An 18774-nucleotide genomic window follows, 5' to 3' on the forward strand; every position below is an offset into this window, starting at 1 on the left:
TAGGAAGAAATTGGAATAATATATTCAGCAACCTGCTTGAGATAGAATCTGCTGATGACTTAAAATTTCAAAATATTTTAAAAAGTCTTCTAAAGAATTTTGGAAATTGAATTTGCTTTTTTTCATTTTTTTTTAATAGAACTTTTTAACCACAGTGGCTATTCTTTTGGAAGCGGGAGCTTTTGTAAATGTCCAGCAGAGCAATGGTGAGACTGCTTTAATGAAGGTAAATATGTTACACTGAGCAGGTGTTCATGGTAGGGCCTACAGTCACCCCATGCTTTGCTGGGCCCTGGCAATATGATGGGGAACAGGGTAGTCTCTGGACTCCAGCAGCTCACAGAGAATACAAGAAATAGATCAGTTAAACATGGTGTGACCCATCGTGTGATAGGAATAAGCAGAGAGAGCTGCAGCTTACATAAAACGGGTACTGAGTCGGATCTTGACTCAGGCAGAGCTTGATGGTGGAGTGACTGGTGGCTCAGCTGTGTCTTGAAAAAGAAAAGTTAGTGGGGATGATGCATATGAGGGAGCTATAGGAACATAGACCAGAACTGGATGTCCTCGTATACACCAAGACCGACCTGTGAATGAAAGCAACCATGATGTATTTTCATATTTTCACTACTATTCTGTATTGATGAATTCGTCTCCATGTGTTTTGGAATTGTGGTTTGCAGATACGTTTTGCTTGAGTGAGGAGTTGCTGAGCCTTCTTCCCCTCACGTACACACCTCCCCCTACATGCACATACATATCTGTTATTATCTCTCCTTGTTTAGTGATTTTGTATTTGCCTTGACTTGGCCTCCCGCTCATTCATAAATGGGCATTTCTAGGTTCTTGGCCCAAGATGCTGTTTGGACAAAGCAGGTCCAGACACAATCCCCAGTGGTGAGACTGTCTTTTGGCCTCCTTCCTAGGGATGCAGTTTTATATAAGTTATTGATCCAAGCAAGTATTTGTCTATAATAACTTTTCTCAACCTTCTGGCAAGACTGTCTTTCTGCCTTCTCCCTAGGGATGCATCTTTATATAGATATTGATCCAAGCAAGTACTTGTCTAGAATAACTTTTCTCAGCCTTCTTTCATGAGTGAAAGAATGAACTTACAGCCCCTAGTTTCGAGCAGGGAGCCTGGCCCTGAGCTATGTCTTGAATGAGGCTCTTACTCTCTATTATTCTAAAGGACTGGTTCACCTGCACCTCTGCCTCCTTCTACATTTGGGGTTTAAATCTTGCTAATTGCTTTTTGTTTCTGTTTTCATGGAAATGTTTATTTTGTTCATGAGCCTAGCTCTTCAGTTTTTCTTATGTGTTTCTGTTAGCGCCATATGTTTACATTAGAGATGGCGCCTCAGACCATGAATTTAAAACATCTTATTGAACCAACCACAAGCTACGTAGCTAGATCTGGAGTGTCAAGTGTGTATGGGGAGGGAGGAGGACAAAAATTTTGTGTCATGTTAAGGATTTAGGAATTTATCTGGAGGGTAATTGTGAACCATTGAAAGGTTTAAGCTGGAGAGAAACATAATCAGATTAAAGGTTTTATTTTTGTTGTTTTTTTATTTTAATATCCCTTAAAAGGAGGAATGGACTGGTTAGGGAAACCCTGGTGGCTTAGTAGTTAAGAGTTAAGCTACTAACAAAAAGGTTGGCAGTTTGAATCCATCAGGTGCTCCTTGGAAATTCTGTGGGACAATTCTGCTTTGTCCTATAGGGTCACTATGAGTCGGAATCCACTCAACGGCATTGGGTTTGGTTTGGTTTTGGTTTTGACTGGTTAGACAAAACGCAGTTTGCAAACTTGTTGGGAGGCTCTGAAAATAAGTCAAATAATAGTATTTTGTACCCAGTTAGTGACAGTGGGAATCAAGAGAAGTGGATTGATTGCCCAGATTTTTAAGGAGGTGGGATTCACAGGACTTGGTAATTAAAAGTGATGCTTGGTAACCCTGTTTCTTCTAAATTGGGGAACACAGGCAGTGCAGATGTGAGAGGCAAGATGGTGCCTTTCAGCTTTTTACATACTAAATGTTCAGAAGGCATTTTCCATTTGAATCTTAGCTCAGGAGAGAGATATGGGCTGGAGATTCAGATTTGAGAGTCATCAACATAGGTGACAGTGATTATAACCACAGGTTGAAAGACACAGGGTTACCCATGGAGAATAAGAAAGGAGAAAAACGCCAGAGATGGAAGGAGGCTGTAGGAAAGACCAGAGAAGTAGGGGGGAAATCAGGGGGGGAGGATACCATGAAAGCCAAGAGAAGAAGGTGTTTCAAGGCGAAACAGTGTCTGATGGGGCAGAGAAGTCAAAGAATAATGGGGCTGGAAAATACCATTTGGATTTAGCAACTTGCAGAGTGTTGGCAACACTGTCCAGGAGTTTGGGTTAAGTTTGACTGGGGATGTTAGATTGCAGTGGAAGGTGAGGGCATGAATAGAAAGTATAGAGCACTTTTAATAGCTTTGTTTGTTAAGAGAAAAGAAGACCACCTGGGTGGAAAGTGGGCCAAGGAGGGGTTTGCTGGTTCTTCCCTTTAATTAGCATCTAAATCAGGTAGACTACGTATGTCTATAGTTAATTTGGTTGGTTGGTTTAGGTACTGATTCCTAAAAAGCAGTATTTAATTGCTTTAAGGATTTACTATATTAAATCAGTGTTACTGAATTTTAGAATTAGAAGAAATAAACATGAGAGGAAAATGTTCAGAATATAAAACGTTTCGTCTCTCAGGAAAAAATACAGAAAACTGGTCATTAACAATTGGTGAGGGGATGGAGAAATAGGCGCTCTCACGCATTGATGTTGGGAATGTACTTCCGTTAGAGCAGTTTCTCAGCCTTCCCATTATTGACATTTTGAGCCAGATCATTCTTTGTTGTAGGGGGTTGTGTAGGGTAGTTAGCAGCATCCCTGACCTCTACCCTAGATGCCAGTAGCACCTCTTCCAATTTGTGACAACCAAAAACGTGTCCATGAAGATAAAAATTGCCCTTGGTTGAGAACCCTTTTGAAGGACAGTTTGTGAGAGTCTGTCAGGAGTAAAAAGATGCACCTTGTATCATGCAAAAGAATGAAGCTGGATCCATACCTCACCCCATATACAAAAATTAATTCAAGATGGATCAAGGACCTATATATGAGATCTGAAACTATAAAATTCTTGGGAGAAAACATAGAGGTAATATTGTTGCCAAGTTGAAACCCCAGGTTCTGCTTGGCATGACTCGTCTCAGCCAATAAATGAGAGATCAAGGTGGGAGAGTGGAAAGGCACCTTTATTTCATTGCACAAGGAAAGGAAACAGTTGGGGCTGCTGCCGCCAAGACTGCCCAGTGAGGGTGAAGGGAAAGGTTACTTTTAAGGGGTTTGCAAGTAGGAAGTTCTTCAAGTTACGTCAGCAACATTCTTAATCATACTATGCTGGTGCAGTGTGGTTTACATATAACATCATGCATCGCGTGTTCAGAAAATGGTGGTTAAACTCTACGCAGAGGCAGGGAAGTTACTACGTATGAGAGCTAAAGGGTTATTCTGAATGTCAACATGGTGCCTAAACCAGTTTCTGCCAGTTTCCTCTAGTTTTGGGCAGCAGTTAAGGAGAGGGGAACCAGGATTTTAATGTAAAACAACGGGATGTGTCAAGCAAAGGAACCCGGATTTTAATGTAAAGCTACGGGACGTGCCAGGGAAGCTGCTTGAGGCAATGGAGTTTTCCACAGCCTGGGGACCTCTGTCTTATCCTTCATTTTCTTTTTGGACATTGGTAACTCAGCACCAATGTCCATTCTGAACTATAGCCTTGCTTGGAATTGTTTGGCATGTTCTTGTGTAGCATAGGCTTGAACAGTTGGCCTTTCATTGTGGCCACTGATCTACTGTTGAGGTACTATGAATAGAATGCCACTGTATGCACAAAGTTGCTGAATAGTCAGACTTCACAGTGGTGTATTGTACTCTGTTTTTATTTATTAGTTGCGCCTCCTGCTTTAGCCAGTAAGTTGGATGGAGAGGTACAGAGATTATGGGTAACCCTTGCTCTACATGCAAAGGGGAGTGTGAACAAATCCAGCAATTGTTAGCCCATGCAGTATGGTTTACAACTGCCTGGTGCAACCTATTAAGAACATTAAAATCCCTTCCAGCATTTATGCATAGGGCTTCTCTTAGGAGTAACCACATCACCCTGTTCATGGTTGATTCTGCTCACTCAGAGATCTACAGCAATCTAACCTTTCCAAGTAGAGTATAGAGGTATAGGAGACAATACTAACACCAAGGTTACTGGCAGTGTTAGGAGTCTTTGGGGGATCTCACCTATGCAGGAGGATGTCAGGTAAACAAGTACTTAAGGTCCTTGACTAGCTCACAAGTCCAGCTCTTACAGTTCTGACCAGTTGTCCCTCAGCGTCCCGCAGTGTGGTTTTCTTCACCCAAGTGTGCTGGATCCAAGCTTTGAGCCCACTGAGTTTGACAGCTGTCAGCGTAGCCAAGAGGACTTAAAAGGTACCGGTCCACTTCTGCTGAATGGGATTGGCTTTCCACGCCTTCAGAAGGACCCAGTCACCAGGCTGGAACAGATGGAGGGGCACCTGTGACTCAACGCGAGCTCCTCAGGTGAGCATATCTGTGGAGAGAAGACAGAGTCACCCAAAGAGACTGTAACTATTTAGTAACTTGAACGTCTCCAGTCTCGTGGAGTGAGGGAGGTTGGTCATTATTAAGGAAAGCCACGTTGGTCATATTGGGGTTTTCTAATAAAGGGCGCCTGTATAAAGCTCAAATGGACTAAGTTTTAGTTTGTCTCTAGGGGCGAACCAAACTCTCAAGAGGGCCATAGGCAGTGCCTCTGTCCATACCAACTTAGTCGCTTGGCTTAGCTTTGCTAGATGTCTCTTCAGAGTCTGGTTAGCCTGTTCTACTTTACCACTGGACTGGGATCTCAAGGCTGTGCATAAGTTCCAATTAATGTCTAGGGCAGTTGCCTCTGATTGCACCACCAAGGCCACAAAATCGGGCCCACTGTCACCCCCAATGGAGATGGGAAGTCCAAATCAAGGGGTGATTTCGTTCAGGAGGTGCTTCACGACCTCGGTGGCCTTTTCAGTCCTGCAAGGAAAGCTTCAACACAGTTAGTGAAGGTGTCGCTAAAGACTAGCAGATATTTGTAATTCTTGGGAGCTCGAGACATCTCAGTGAAATCTGCCTGCCAGTCATCTCCAGGCATTGCCCGAGTTCACTGGACCACTGGGGGTGCTTCAGCAGTGTTCTTGGGATTATTTTTCATGCAGGTAGGGCAGCTCTTTAACTACTGCTGAAATAGTGGCATGGACCTTTGGTCCAATTAAATGTCTCTTAACCCAGTCATATAATGGTATCAAAATCCTGTTGCTCTGTCCTGGTCCATTCTAAAGGGTCTGTGTCTTTTCCCTCTAAGGCTCGGTGTAAAGGCTTGGCAATAAGTCTGAAATTTGGGATCCAGATGAGGAAAAAACCAGCCGTTCTCAAAAAACCTCAGAGCTGTCTGTTTGGTAGGGGCCACCAACCTGTAGATAGCGTCTTTTTAGGCAGGGAGGAGTTCTCACTTTCCCTGTCTGATTTTTAAAACCTAGAGAAATCACCTCCTTTTGGTTGACCTGAGCTGCTGCTTCTGAGATCTAATACCCTGCATTTCCCAGGAAGTTCAAAACTTCTTTGGTATTCTAGACTGAGTCATACTCACTGCGATGAGTAGGTCGTCCACATATTGGAGGAAGACACCATTGATCAGGGTCAGTTGTCTCAGTTCTTGGCCCAAGCTGATCTAAAAAGAAGACTGTTTTTAAAGCCTTGTGGGAGGACTTGCCAGCACAACTGCTGTTTCTGACCTGTTCCTGGGTCCTCCCACTAAAAGGCAAAGATTTCCTGACTTTTGTCCACTTGGATGCAAAAGAAGGCATCCTTCAGGCCTAGCACAGTGAACCTGGAAAAGGTGGGTTACAGGGTTGACAGCGGGGTATACAGGTTGGAAACTACGGGGTGGACATGACAGTTACCTGGTTGATGGCTTGCAGATCCTGAACAAACCAGTATACTCCATTTTTCTTCTTCACTGGCAGTATGAGGATGTTGAACTGTGACTGACCCGGTCTGAGCAGTCCATTTTTCAGGTATCTGGTGATGATTTTTCCCAGTGCCCGTCAGACTTCTGCCTGGATGGAGTATTGCTTAAGTCGGGGGAGAACTATGTTGGGTAGGAGTTCAGCTGCCACAGGGTGAACATTTTTGGCATATCCTGGCACCTTGTTGGCCCATACCCACAGAACCACTGCGTTCTTGATGTCTGTCCCTACCAGTCCTTGGTTAGCATCCTTCTGCATTATAATTGGTGGGCAACTCAGCAGTAAGGGCCATCTGCAGTCGCCATCCATTCTCTGGTGGTACCTGCATCTACAAGGTTCCTTTATCAAAAGAAATTTGTGCTTGGGGTTTGCACAAGTCTCTTGACAACAACGGAATGGGATAGTCAGGCATGTAGAGAAAAGAATGTGTTAATGACTTTCCTTGTATGGAGCAGGTCAGAGGCTGGCGGAAGGGAGGGTTCTTTCTCCCTGTTACCAGAGACTCCCACGACCAACACAGTTTGTTTCGTCAGGGCTGCCTTTTTCTGGGTCAGGACAGAGTGGGTTGCTCTGGTATCCACTAGAAACTGTACAGGTCCCCCCACCCCCATCCTTCATTATAACCAGAGGCTCAGGTGGGGGACTTGCCTCCAGTCCTCCTCAATCCAGGTCTTCACCTGTCAGCATTATGGCACACTGGGCAGCACCAGGCTTTTTCTTATCTCTGGGTAGGAATTTAGGGCACTCTCTTTTCCAGTGTCCTCTCTCTGCACCAGGCCCACTGGTCTTGGCTTAATGGGGGTTAGGGACTCTCACCTCCGTCTTTCTTCAGGGGCCCTCCTCTTCTTGGTCCGCTGGGAGATGGGTCATTTCCCTGCAAGGTGGCAGCCAGGAATGCGACCTGACTCTTCTGATCAGTGATTTTTTTCTTTTCCTGTTCCTGATCCCAGTTGGAATATATCTGGTAGGCAAGCTTATCAAGCCATGAGATCCCCAACTCCACACCTCCCTCATGTTTCTGGAGGTTTTTTTCTGTATGTCCGGGTCACTCTGCCTGATAAAAAAAATCATTTTCACCATGTGAGCTTTTTCAGGACTCTCAGGGTCCATATCTGCAAGCTGTCTAAAAGCCTCATAAATTTTTACAGAAACTTAGAGGGATCTTTGGTTGGTTCTTGTTTGATCCCATATATTTTGCTAAGATTTTTTGTTTTTTTGTTTTTTTGGCACCCCTTTCCTCATCCCTTCTAAAAAGGCACTCCCGGTGATAAGCAAGGTCAGTGCATCCCTCGGCCATCTGGTGATCCCAGCCAGGGTCTCCCATGGGGAAAGTCTCTACCCCGGCTCATTTACTGCCTACATCTGTTGGCCTCAACCCTACCCTTTTCTAGGACCATGTGCCTTTCTTCTGGGGTCAGGAGCACAATCTAGCAGCACCTGACAGTCTGTCCAATTAGGGTTATGAGTGAGGAAGATGGATGCAGAAAGATCCTGCATTCTCTTAGGGTCTTCCCAATACCTGGGGCAGTGGTTTTTCCAGTTATAAAGATCAGTTGTTGAGAAAGGTTGGTGGACCCAGACCATGCTGGTATCTCCTGCTGGGACTTGTTGGAGGGGGTGCATGCCCCTGGGTTCGACTCTGCTATGGTGCTCCCAAGAATTGGTCACCCTCATGTTACTTTTGTTCTCCCTAGTCACCAATTGGGGTGCCCAAAGGCAGTTCCATTCCATGTATGGGTTGGCGAGCCCAACGCCAGGGCAGAAGGGCTTGGGAGGGGACTAAGAGGGTTTAGCAGTGGGAATCATTGCCTGTATAGTCGCTTCTCCCAAAACGGAAGAATAAAGGGAGGCGGAGCGGCAGGCAAGGGCAACAAGGATTCTTCCTCAGGATCAGAGGGGAGGACTGGTGGTGTGATCTGCTGCCTCCTTTCTGGACTAGAATTTTACATTACTTCTGCAACCCCTTATCCCAATACAGTCATAAAGGTGGAAACCATAATACTTTTCATCTCATTTACTCTCATGAATACAGAAAAGATCAAGTTGGAAGATTGTGTTATAATTTAGAGACTACTTGCTGGACACTTTTACCCATCTGCCAGTTCATACTGAGGACATGCAGTGTTAGAAAAGAAGATCATCTTCTTCTTTTTCATAGGGTCTGACCTGCAGTATTCCCAGTTCTTAAGGATTCATCCTAGCGGGCTGCATTCTGGGATCCTTTGAGTGTTCTCCATTCTCCGGACACACATACACACTTATACACTCCCACAACCTAATTCAGTACACCAACCTAATAACAGATACCTAGAGCCTTTTACACCCTCAACAGTCAATTCGTCCCACTTCTTGGGACTCTTCTAAGGCCTTACCTAGGTACTTACCAAATAACGCGGGCACATTTCGTGTCTCCTGCAGAGTCATGGTTGAGTCTGAGGCAGATCAGCTTCCAGGGCTGCTCCAAGGTCTCCGGGAGAAATCTCCTGGTGGTGCCAGATGTCAGGGCCAGCCTGTTGTCCAGTCCACCTCCAGAACCAAGCAGATGACTCCTGGCTGGCTTGCCAGAAATGTTGTCAGGTGGAAACCCCAGATTCTGCATGGCACTACTCATCTCAGCCGATAAATGAGAAACCAAGATGGGAGAGTGGAAAGTTGCCTTTATTTCACTGCACAAGGAAAGGAAACAGTTGGGGCTGCTGCCGCGAAGACTCTTCAGCGAGGGCAAGGGGGAAGGTTACTTCTAAGGTGTTTACAAGTAGGAAGTGCATGTAAGTTACATCAGCACCATTTTTAAATCATACTACGCAGTTGCAATGGGGTTTTCATATAATTTCATGCATAGTGTGTTCAGAAAATGGCGGTTAAACTCCACCCAGAGGTGGGGAAGTTACTGTGTATGAGGTCTGAAAGGTTACTCTGAATGTCAACATGGCACCTAAACCAGTTTCCACCAATTTTTTGTGCCAGTAGTTAGAGAGGAACTAGGATTTTAATGTAAAGCTATGGGGCTTGTCAAGCAAAGGAACCAGGATTTTAATGTAAAGCTACAGGGCATGCCAAGCAAGCTGCTTGAGGCAGTGGAATTTTCAGCAACCTGGGGACCTCTGTCTTACTACTTCAGGACATAGTTTTTAACACTGATGTCTTAGATACGTCACCAAAAGCACGAGTAGCAAAAGGCAAAATAGATCAGTTGGACTTCATGAAAATCAGAAACTTTGGTGCATAAAAGGACTTAATCAACAGAGTGAAGAGACAGTCTGCAGATTGAGAGAAAGTTGATATGATGTTTAATATCCAGAATGCATAAACTAAAAACCGAAACCCATTGTTGTCGAGTCAATTCTGACTTATAGCGACCCTATAGGACAAAGTTGAACTGCTCCATAGAGTTTCCAAGGCTGTAATCTTAATGGAAGCTGACTGCTGCATCTTTCTCCCGTGGAGCAGCTGGTGGGTTTGAACTGCCAACCTTTCAGTTAGCAGCCAAGCACTTGAACCACTGCATCACCAGCGATCCTTCTAGAATATGTAAAGTACTCCTAAATGGGAATATAAAGTGGTATAGCCACTGTGGAAAACAGTTTGGCGGTTCCTCATTTTACTTGGATCCACAATCAATCCCCACGGAAGCAGCAGTCAAGAAATCAAACAATGTATTGCACTGAGCAAATCTGCTGTAAAAGACCTCTTTAAACTGTTAAAAAGCAACGATGTCACTTTTAGGACTAAGGTGCGCCTGATCCAAGCCATAGTATTTTCAGTTGCCTCACGTGCATTTGAAAGCTGGACAGTGAATAAGGAAGACCAAAGAAGAACTGATGCATTTGAATTATGGTGTGGGTGAAGAATATTGAATATATCGCAGACTGCCAAAAGAATGAACAAATCTGTCTTGGAAGAAGTACAGCCAGAATGCTTGTGTACTTTGGACACGTTATCAAGAGGGAGCAATCCCCAGAGAAGGACATCATGTTTGGTAAAGTAGAGGATCAGCAAAAAAGAGGAAGACTCAACAAGACAGATTGACACAGTGGCTGCAACAGTGGGCACAGCAACAACTGTGAGAGTGGCGCAGGACCATGCAGTGTTTTGCTGTTATGCATAGGGTTGCTATGAGTTGGAACCAAATTGATGACACATAACAGCAACAACAACAAACAGTTGAGCATCTAATTACCATATGGCACAGCAATCCCAATTCTAGGTACTGTATTTTTTCGCAAGTGACACGCCCACATAAGTAACGTGCTTACACACATGTAACACTTAGGAAAATAATGCTACAGGTTGCACCATTGGCAAAAAATGTATAACACGCATATTATTTGCATGCAAATATGGTATATACCCAGAAGAAGTGAAGGTGGGAATGCAAACAGACTTACACACTAATGTTCATTGTAGCACTTCACAGTAGCCAAAAGGTGGAAACAAGTGAAATGCCCATCAACAGATGAATGGATAAACAAAATCTGATGTATACATACAATGGAATATTAAATAGCTGGAAAGAGAAATGAAGTTGTGATGTATGCCACAACATGGATGAACCTTGAAAACATGTTGAGCAAAATAAGTCAGTCACAAAAGGACAAATACTGTATGATCTCACTTATATGAAATAGGCAGATATATAGAGACCAAAGTTTATTAATGGTGTTATGGATTGAATTGTGTCCCCCAGAAATGTGTGTCAGTTTGGCTAGGCTGTGATTCCAGTATTGTGTGATTATCCACCATTTTGTGATTTGATGTGATTTTCCTGTGTGTTGTAAATCCCACCTTTACGCTGTTAATGAGGCAGGATTAGAGGCAGTTATGTTAATGAGGAAGGACTCAATCTACGTGATTAGGTTATATATTAAGTCGGTCTCTCTTGAGATATAAAAGAAGCTAGCAGAGAGATGAGGGATCTCATTACCACTAAGCAAGAAGATGAAGATCCAGGAGCGTGCATCTTTTGGACCCGTGGTCCCTGTGTTGAAAAGCTCCTAGACAAGAGGAGGATTGATGACAAGGACCTTCCCTCAGAGTCAACAGAGAGAAAAAACCTTCCCCTGGAGCTGGCACCCTGAATTCAGACTCTAGCCTCCTAGCCTGGACTGTGAGAGAATAAATTTCTCTTTGTTAAAGCCATCCACTTGTGGCATTTCTTTTATAGCAGTACTAGATAACTAAGACAAGTGGTTATTAGTTTATTAGGGAGGGAGGGGGGGAGTCATTACTAAGGGGACACTAAATTTCCGTCAGTGGTAGTGGGATAATTTGGAAACTGTGGTAATGGTTGTACAACATGAACGTAGTTAGTGTCACTGCATTATACATTATAAAAATTGTTGAATTGGCAAATGTTACATATTTGTACCACAATAACAATAATGTTGTCTTTTGACTTAGCAGTTGTACAACTTAGAAACCTATTCTCTAGAAGTATTAGTAGAATATCCATATAGATATAATGGCATTCTTGTTATAGTGAAAAAGTTGAGATAAATGCCCATCAATAGGGAAATGATTAAATTATTAATGTATATGCCGTGGACATAACAGCTGTTAAAAAGAATGATGTAGGCAATGTAAGTGTGCCGATAATGAAAGTTACCCAAGATATATTGCTGATGAAAAAAGTAAGCTACAGAATATAGCTATGACCTCACTTTCGTAGAAAATGGAAACAGAAAATGAGTTTGTATATTTGTGTGAACGCACTTCTTTGTAAATAGAAAAATGGTCTACAACAACTTGGAGCACTTCTCTCTGGTCAATGGGATTTAGGAGTTTAAGGAAAGTAATGGAGGGGAACTTTCACTTTTATTTTATATGCTCTTGCATTGAGGAAAAAAGTTTTTTACATCGATCACATATCATCATCGTTTGTAACTTAAAGAAGAATCAAAAAGTTTACCTGTTCTAAACCCCTTTTCCTACAGATAAGGAAGCTAAGTCTCAGATGTGAAATGACTTATCCAAAATCACACAGCTAGTGAGTTGTAAATCTGGGATTGGAGCCTTGGTATTGTAACTTCTTCCTGTGATTTAAAAAAAAAAAAATAAGCTTTCATATGTTTTAAGTTGTAGGCAAGAACCTCTCATAGTTAAATAGTGTACAGAAGCTTGAGGATTCAAATAAATATCTAGGACTTAGTAACACCTTTGGAGCCCTGGTGGCTTAATGGTTAAGAGCTTGGCTTCTAACCAAAAGGTCAGCACTTCAAATCCACCAGCTGCTCCTTGGAAACCCTATGGGGCAGTTATACTCTGTCCTGTAGGGTCGCTATGAGTCAGAGCTGACTCAATGGCACCTAACAACAGTTACGCCTTCATTCAGATATTAGAATTTTTTAGTGACTTGATTCGAGCTACTCAAAATCTGGTCATTGGACTAGCTGCAGCTCTGCAAACTGTTTGTACCTGTCTGTGATGAGATAGAAGCCCTGGTGGCACAGTGGCCAGATGCTCAGCTGCTAACTGAAAGGTCAGCGATTCGAACCAGCCAGCTGCTCTGCCAGAGAAAGACCAGTCTGCTTACATAATTGAAAACCCTAGGGACAGTTCTGCTCTGCCCTGTAGGGTCACTATGAGTCAGAACTGACTTGATGGCAACAGGTTTGGGTTTCGGTGATAAGAAGTTTGCATCATCATGTAAATCATCTACATTGCTAAGCACACTGTTCTGTTCAACTCTTTTTTTTTTTTAGTAAAAAGTCTGGATGTAGGCAGCATGCTCCTTATTTTGCCGTGGGCTCCATCACCTGGTTTGAAGTACCCAGTGTGTTTTTGTAGAAAAGGTTACTCTCCTGGGCCTGGTCTTGTTACATGATTTCATTTCAACCTCACAGTGTTGTGAGGTATAAATACTGTTATTTGCTTTTGACAAATGGAAGAAGTGAGACTCAGAAGAATTAAGGGATTTACCCCAAGTCATATGGCTGGCAAGTGACAGGAATAGAACCTTGGACCTGGGTCCGTTTACTCCTGAAATGGTCTTTGGGCTGTGTCATGGTTCCAGCTTAGATGTATTGAATTTGAATTTGTATTATGCTTCAGTAGCCCCCTTGAGAGCAGCTGCTAGGAACATTTTGAAATTGTTTTGTGACCCTAAGAGGTGATTTAGTTTCCCAATAGGAAGTTTCTAACAGTGAGTGGCAACAAGTCTTGCTTCTCTCAGAGTCACAGTATGTGCTCACAGAGACAGCACACAGGATGAACAAGGCCTGGTGTGTCTTCTGCCTGGGACAGAAGTATCCTTTGGTAGCCTGTTTGCTGAAGAGTCAGTCAGTGAAGAAGTTAATTGAATGTACACACACATTCCTGTACTGTTCCCTGAATAAACAGAGGACACTACTTTGCATTTATAGAGTGCTTCATGGTTTCTCATTGGATTTAAAACAATCCTAAGAAATGCCATATAGGGCAAATGAAAAACTGAGGCTTAAAGGCTTGACCTATAAAAGTGGTTGGCCAAGACTCCAGGCTCTTCCCTCTCTCTTCACAGAGAACGCCTGGGCTAATGTGTGGAGAAAGGAGCACACACTGATTGGTACCTACAAAATGTTACAGTTAGGTAATTATTACTCTTTTTCCTGACATAGGCCTGTAAAAGAGGAAATTCGGACATTGTACGGCTTGTGATTGAATGCGGAGCTGACTGTAATATTTTGTCAAAGCACCAGAATAGTGCACTGCATTTCGCTAAGCAGTGTAACAACGTGCTGGTATATGATCTGCTTAAGAATCATTTAGAAACGTAAGTATGAAGTGAATATGCTGTGGTTAAATCACAAAATATGATGTGTCTGTTTGATTAGACACATTATAATTGGTATGGCCTGTCTCTAACTGCTCAGAAAAAGATTGTCGAGTCCTGGTGGGGTTCTGTTCCCAGCAGACAGGAAATGAATTTAATAAGTGGCATATGAATTATTTTTCTGCAAGTCACTAAGGTCTGAGAAACTTTCACACTCACCACTGTGACATCTTGGATTATCTCCTTAAAATCTTAATTTTACTCTTAATTTGGATAGCATATGTTTTCTTAAAAACTTGCAGACTTTAGTTCATACTGTTTAAAATGAATTCTACATTATATTTCATTTTATTTTAAGCTAATTCTTCACGGCTGGTAATTTAGTATCTTTTTATCACTTAAATCTTTTGGCAGCATGTAACAGAAACTCCACAGACAGTACACAGGGAAGTGTTGATTTTTTTTTTAAAACAGGGCATCTAGGGATAGGCAACCTTAAGCAGGTATAGCTGCTCTTATTCTCTTTTCCTGACCCACCATACTTAGGATTTGACTTCGGCATGCCTGCAAGATGGTTACTCCAATTCTAGGCATAGGATCTGCATTCTAAGCAGAAAGATGAGAGACAAGACAGACAAAAATCCGACAAAGGCATGTGCCTTGTATCCGCCCACTTTACCAGCCCTGTTGGAAGCCCTTCACCCAGTCAGGAACTTCTTGTGCATCTGTGGCCACCAATGGTGCATGTGTGGCTGCCAGGGGTCCTAGGAAGCCACTATTTCAGGTGGACAAGCTGCCACCTGGAATCAAGTCAGTTTTGTTAGTAGAGGAAAAGAGAAAATGGATTTGGGGTAGGAAACGGGTCTTCTCTGCCACATATCAAAGCCTTTGTTCACATTAGTTAACAGTTACAGGTAGCCTGCAAGTTTGCCTGGTTTGCCTGGGACTGAGGGGTTCCCAGGGTACTGGATTTTAAGTGGCTTCGTCGCACTTGAGACTTTCAGTGCTCAAACCAGAATGCCCCTGGCAAACCAGATGAGTTGGTCACCCTACCAGCAAGACAATTTAGATACTTTGGCTAGATCAGATAGCACTGATGACTCTATCTTTTTTTCTTAACTACACACTGTAACAAGACTTTGTGTGACAGTTCTTGAATTTATTTTTTAACATTTCTCATTTCTGATTTTTCAGATCGATCATTCACTAAACAAATATGAACTGAGCACCAACTGTTGAGTAGGGGAGACAAAGACCTTCCCCTCTTGAAATTTACATTCCATTGAGAGGAGCTAGTAAGACAGGTGTCTAGTATGTCAGATGCTGAGTGCTAAACAGAGAGAAAACAGAACCAGTGTTGCCATTTTTTTGTAAAAAGGTTGAACAAAACTGATCCCAGGTGGCGGGTTTTTTTTTTTTAAAAAAGGAAGGCCTCCCTATTCAACTCTAGAATAGATTTATGGCTTATGGTTCTTTTCTACATTAATACTGACAACTCTTACTATACTTTTTTATTAGACTTTCAAGAGTAGCAGAAGAGACAATAAGGGATTACTTTGAAGCACGTCTTGCTCTACTAGAACCAGTTTTTCCAATAGCGTGTCATCGTCTCTGTGAGGGACCAGATTTTTCAACAGATTTCAATTACAAGCCCCCACAGAACATACCAGAAGGTAAACCTGTGCTTTCTCTCTGAAACATGACACTATAAATATTAACTAATATTTAGATTATTTTTAGAACCCTCCCTTTGAACAAAACTTTAAACAAATTCCATTATGCATAATAATGATGTAAACTAGTTAACAGCAGAGCTGCTTTGACAGAAGAAAGAGACCCAACTGATACCTAACATCTCAGGTGACTTTGAAGAGATCCCATAGAGCACTGTATTAACAATCATTTAAGAATCAGGTAATAGGAAATAAAGGATAATATTTATGCAAGTTGGGTCTTCGTAATTACACAATAATTACACATTTTTACTGACTTTTATTAAAATTTAGCTTCAAGATTCTAAGCCCAGACGTCAGGGTTGTATCCTTTCACCATACTTATTCAATCTGTATGCTGAGCAAATAATCCGAGAAGTTGGACTATATTGAAAAAGAATGGGGCATCAGGATTGGAGGAAGACTCATTAACAGCCTGTGATATACAGGCGACACAACTTTGCTTGCTGAAAACGAAGAGGACTTGAAGCACTTACTGATGAAGAAGATCAAAGACTACAGCCTTCAGTATGGATTACACTTCAACATAAAGAAAACAAAACTCCTCACAACTGGACCAATAAGCAACATCATGATAAATGGAGAAAAGATAAGAATTGTCAGGGATTTCATTTTACTTGGATCCACAATCAACACTCATGAAAGGAGCAGTCAAGAAATCAGACAATGCATTGCATTGGGCAAATCTGCTACGAAAGACCTCTTTGAAGTGTTAAAAAGCAAAGATGTCACCTTGAAGAATAAGATGTGCCTGACCCATGCTATGGTGTTTCAGTGGCCTCATACACGTGCGAAAGCTGGGCAGTGAGTAAGAAAGACCAAAGAAGAATTGATACCTTTGAATTATGGTGTTGGCGAAGACAATTGAATATACCATGGACTGCCAAAAGAACGAATAAATCTGTCTTGGAAGATGTACAGCCAAAATGCTCCTTAGGAAAGGATAGTGAAACCACGTCTCACATATTTTAGACATGTTATCGGGGAGGACCGGTCCCTAGAGGAGGACATAATTCTTGGTAGAGGATCATTGAAAAACAGGAAGACCCTCAACGAGATGGATTGACACAGTGGCTGCAGCAGTGGGGTCAAGCATAAAAACGATTGTAATGATGGCACAGGACCGGGCATTGTCTCCTTCGGTTATACATAGGGTTGTTATGAGTCGGGACCGACTTAGTGACGCCTAACAACCGTAGTCTCTGGATTAATATGCACTGTTAAAAATAACTTAATGTCTTGCCCTACAGTTAAGTTTAGTAGTGTTGTAGGGTAAAAACATCACAAAGTTTAGTAAAGCAAGAAGTTTTATTCGGCATATGTTCAAAGAGGCATAAGTGGGAAATTGGACAAATGTGCTGCTAGAGCTATATCTGCCCGGGTCCAAGGAAATATTATAGAATAAAAGAATGGGAAAACGGACAATCATGCTGCCACAGCCATGTCTTCCCGAGGCCGAGGTGTATTACAGAATGAGCAAGAATGGGAAAATGGACAAGCATGGTGCTAGAGCCATGTTTGCCCAAGTCCAATTACGGAATAGGCAAGAATGGGAAAACGGACAAGCATGCTGCCACAGCCACGTCTGCCCGAGTCCAAGGAACGCTACAGAACTATCAGGATATATTAACATCACAAAATGGGTAAAATCATTGAAAGCTTCACCTTTTCATCAATTGGCTAGAAACTGCTAGATCAACGTGATTCTACATTTTGAATCATCTTTCTTAACAGTCATTGGTACAGGTTTCAGTTAGGACAGTCAGGAGGGTCTTCATTGGTCCAACAAAGAGTGGAAAGTCTTTTGTGTTCCGTTTGATTGGCTTATGTGAAAGGTTCCCTAAAAGACATTTTCCAAGATTATCCTAGCTATTGTCTATAGCTCAGGGCCCAGTTGATGTGTCCTTTTGAGTCCAGTTCCAGCTGGGTCACATTCTTTATGCTCAAGGACAGAGAATAATGACTCCAATATTGTTTCCTAATTCAGTAGCAGGAGAAGGAAACATCAGTGCCTCTGTTTAACAGCTGCATTTTCAGGCAAACCCATGGCCTCTCTAGGACCCAGGTGCTCTGTTAAGTGGAGCTAACACTGGCTTGTCCTGAAGGCAGGAGCCTGGCTCTGACTTTTGTTTTGTTAGAAAAGCCCCACATCCATTTGAAAAACAATAGTTATTCTTTGACCCTTAGGGTTTTCTTGGCTGTAATCCTTATGGAAACCAATAGCCAGGTCTTTCTCCCAAGGAGCTGCTGAATGGGTTTGAACCATCAACCTTTTGGTTAGCAGCCTATCACTTCACTGTTGTGCCACCAGGGTTCCTTATTCATTAAAGAAAATAATAGCCCTACCAATTAAAGATGGCTTTTTTTTTTTTAATAATAATTTATTGTTTTTGATGAAGGTTTACACAGCGGTTCAGGTATCCATTCAATTTCTATGCAAATTGTTCAGTGACATTGATTACATTCTTCAGTGTGTGAACATGCTCATTATTTCTGTTCTGGTTATTGTTTCCATTAATCTAGTTTCCCTGCCCTCTACATTCTCATCTTTTAGTTTTTTACCATTTGGTCTCATATAGGTGATTTTTTATAGGAGCACAGTATTTACTGGTGATATTTTTTGAGCCAATCTGTTATTTAGGTGACCTGATGTTAGTTTTGTTTCAAGGTTTGAAGAGTATCTGAGGGCAGTAGTCTTGGAGAGCCCTCCAGTCTCAACCAGTCAAGTAGAACTGGGTTTTTTGCTGTTGTTTTAAGAATTTGAGGTTCTGTTCCACATTTTTCTCCCATTCTGTCAGGGTCCATCTGTCATGGCCCTGATTAGAATGGTCAGTAGTGGTAGTCAGGCACCATCTGCTTCTGGTCTCAGGGTAGGTGAGGCTGTGGTTCACTTAGCCTATTTGTCCTATGAACTAGTTTCTACTTTGAGTCTTTTGGCTTCCTTCTTTCTCTTTTGCTCTGGAGAGTAAACACTAATGATTGTATCTTAGATGGCCACTTGGAAGCTTTTAAGACCCCAAACACTACTCACCAAAGTAAGATGTAGAACATAACAGAGTAGAACTACCCCATAGGGTACCCAAGGCTGTAAATCTTTCCAGAAACAGACTGCCACATCTTTCTCCCACAGAGCGGCTGGTGGGTTTGAACTTCAGTTAGCAGCCAAGTGCTTAACCA

General features: G+C 42.4%; 1 protein-coding gene and 1 long non-coding RNA gene across 11 annotated transcripts in view; one reads left to right on the forward strand and one right to left on the reverse strand.

The window, feature by feature from the left end:
* MPHOSPH8 (M-phase phosphoprotein 8) overlaps nt 1-18774 on the forward strand; it is a 68899-nt gene that overhangs the window by 44549 nt on the left and 5576 nt on the right. For 7 of the 10 annotated variants that reach the window (XM_023725687.1, XM_023725682.1, XM_023725685.1 and 4 more), the window contains 3 exons: nt 140-226; nt 13710-13864; nt 15383-15537. In XM_023725687.1, the coding sequence (XP_023581455.1) occupies nt 140-226; nt 13710-13864; nt 15383-15537 (397 nt within the window). The remainder of the gene's footprint in view (nt 1-139; nt 227-13709; nt 13865-15382; nt 15538-18774) is intronic. The other 3 variants (XR_002823016.1, XR_002823015.1, XM_023725689.1) reach the window with 1 other exon arrangement.
* LOC111819316 (uncharacterized) lies at nt 6778-13711 on the reverse strand. The gene is made up of 2 exons (XR_002823017.1): nt 12023-13711; nt 6778-8780 (listed from the first exon to the last, which is right to left on the reverse strand). It is a non-coding gene; the product is annotated as an uncharacterized LOC111819316 (long non-coding RNA).

This window comes from Trichechus manatus, unplaced genomic scaffold (assembly GCF_000243295.1).
Source record: "Trichechus manatus latirostris isolate Lorelei unplaced genomic scaffold, TriManLat1.0 scaffold00356, whole genome shotgun sequence".
NCBI lineage: Eukaryota > Metazoa > Chordata > Mammalia > Sirenia > Trichechidae > Trichechus > Trichechus manatus.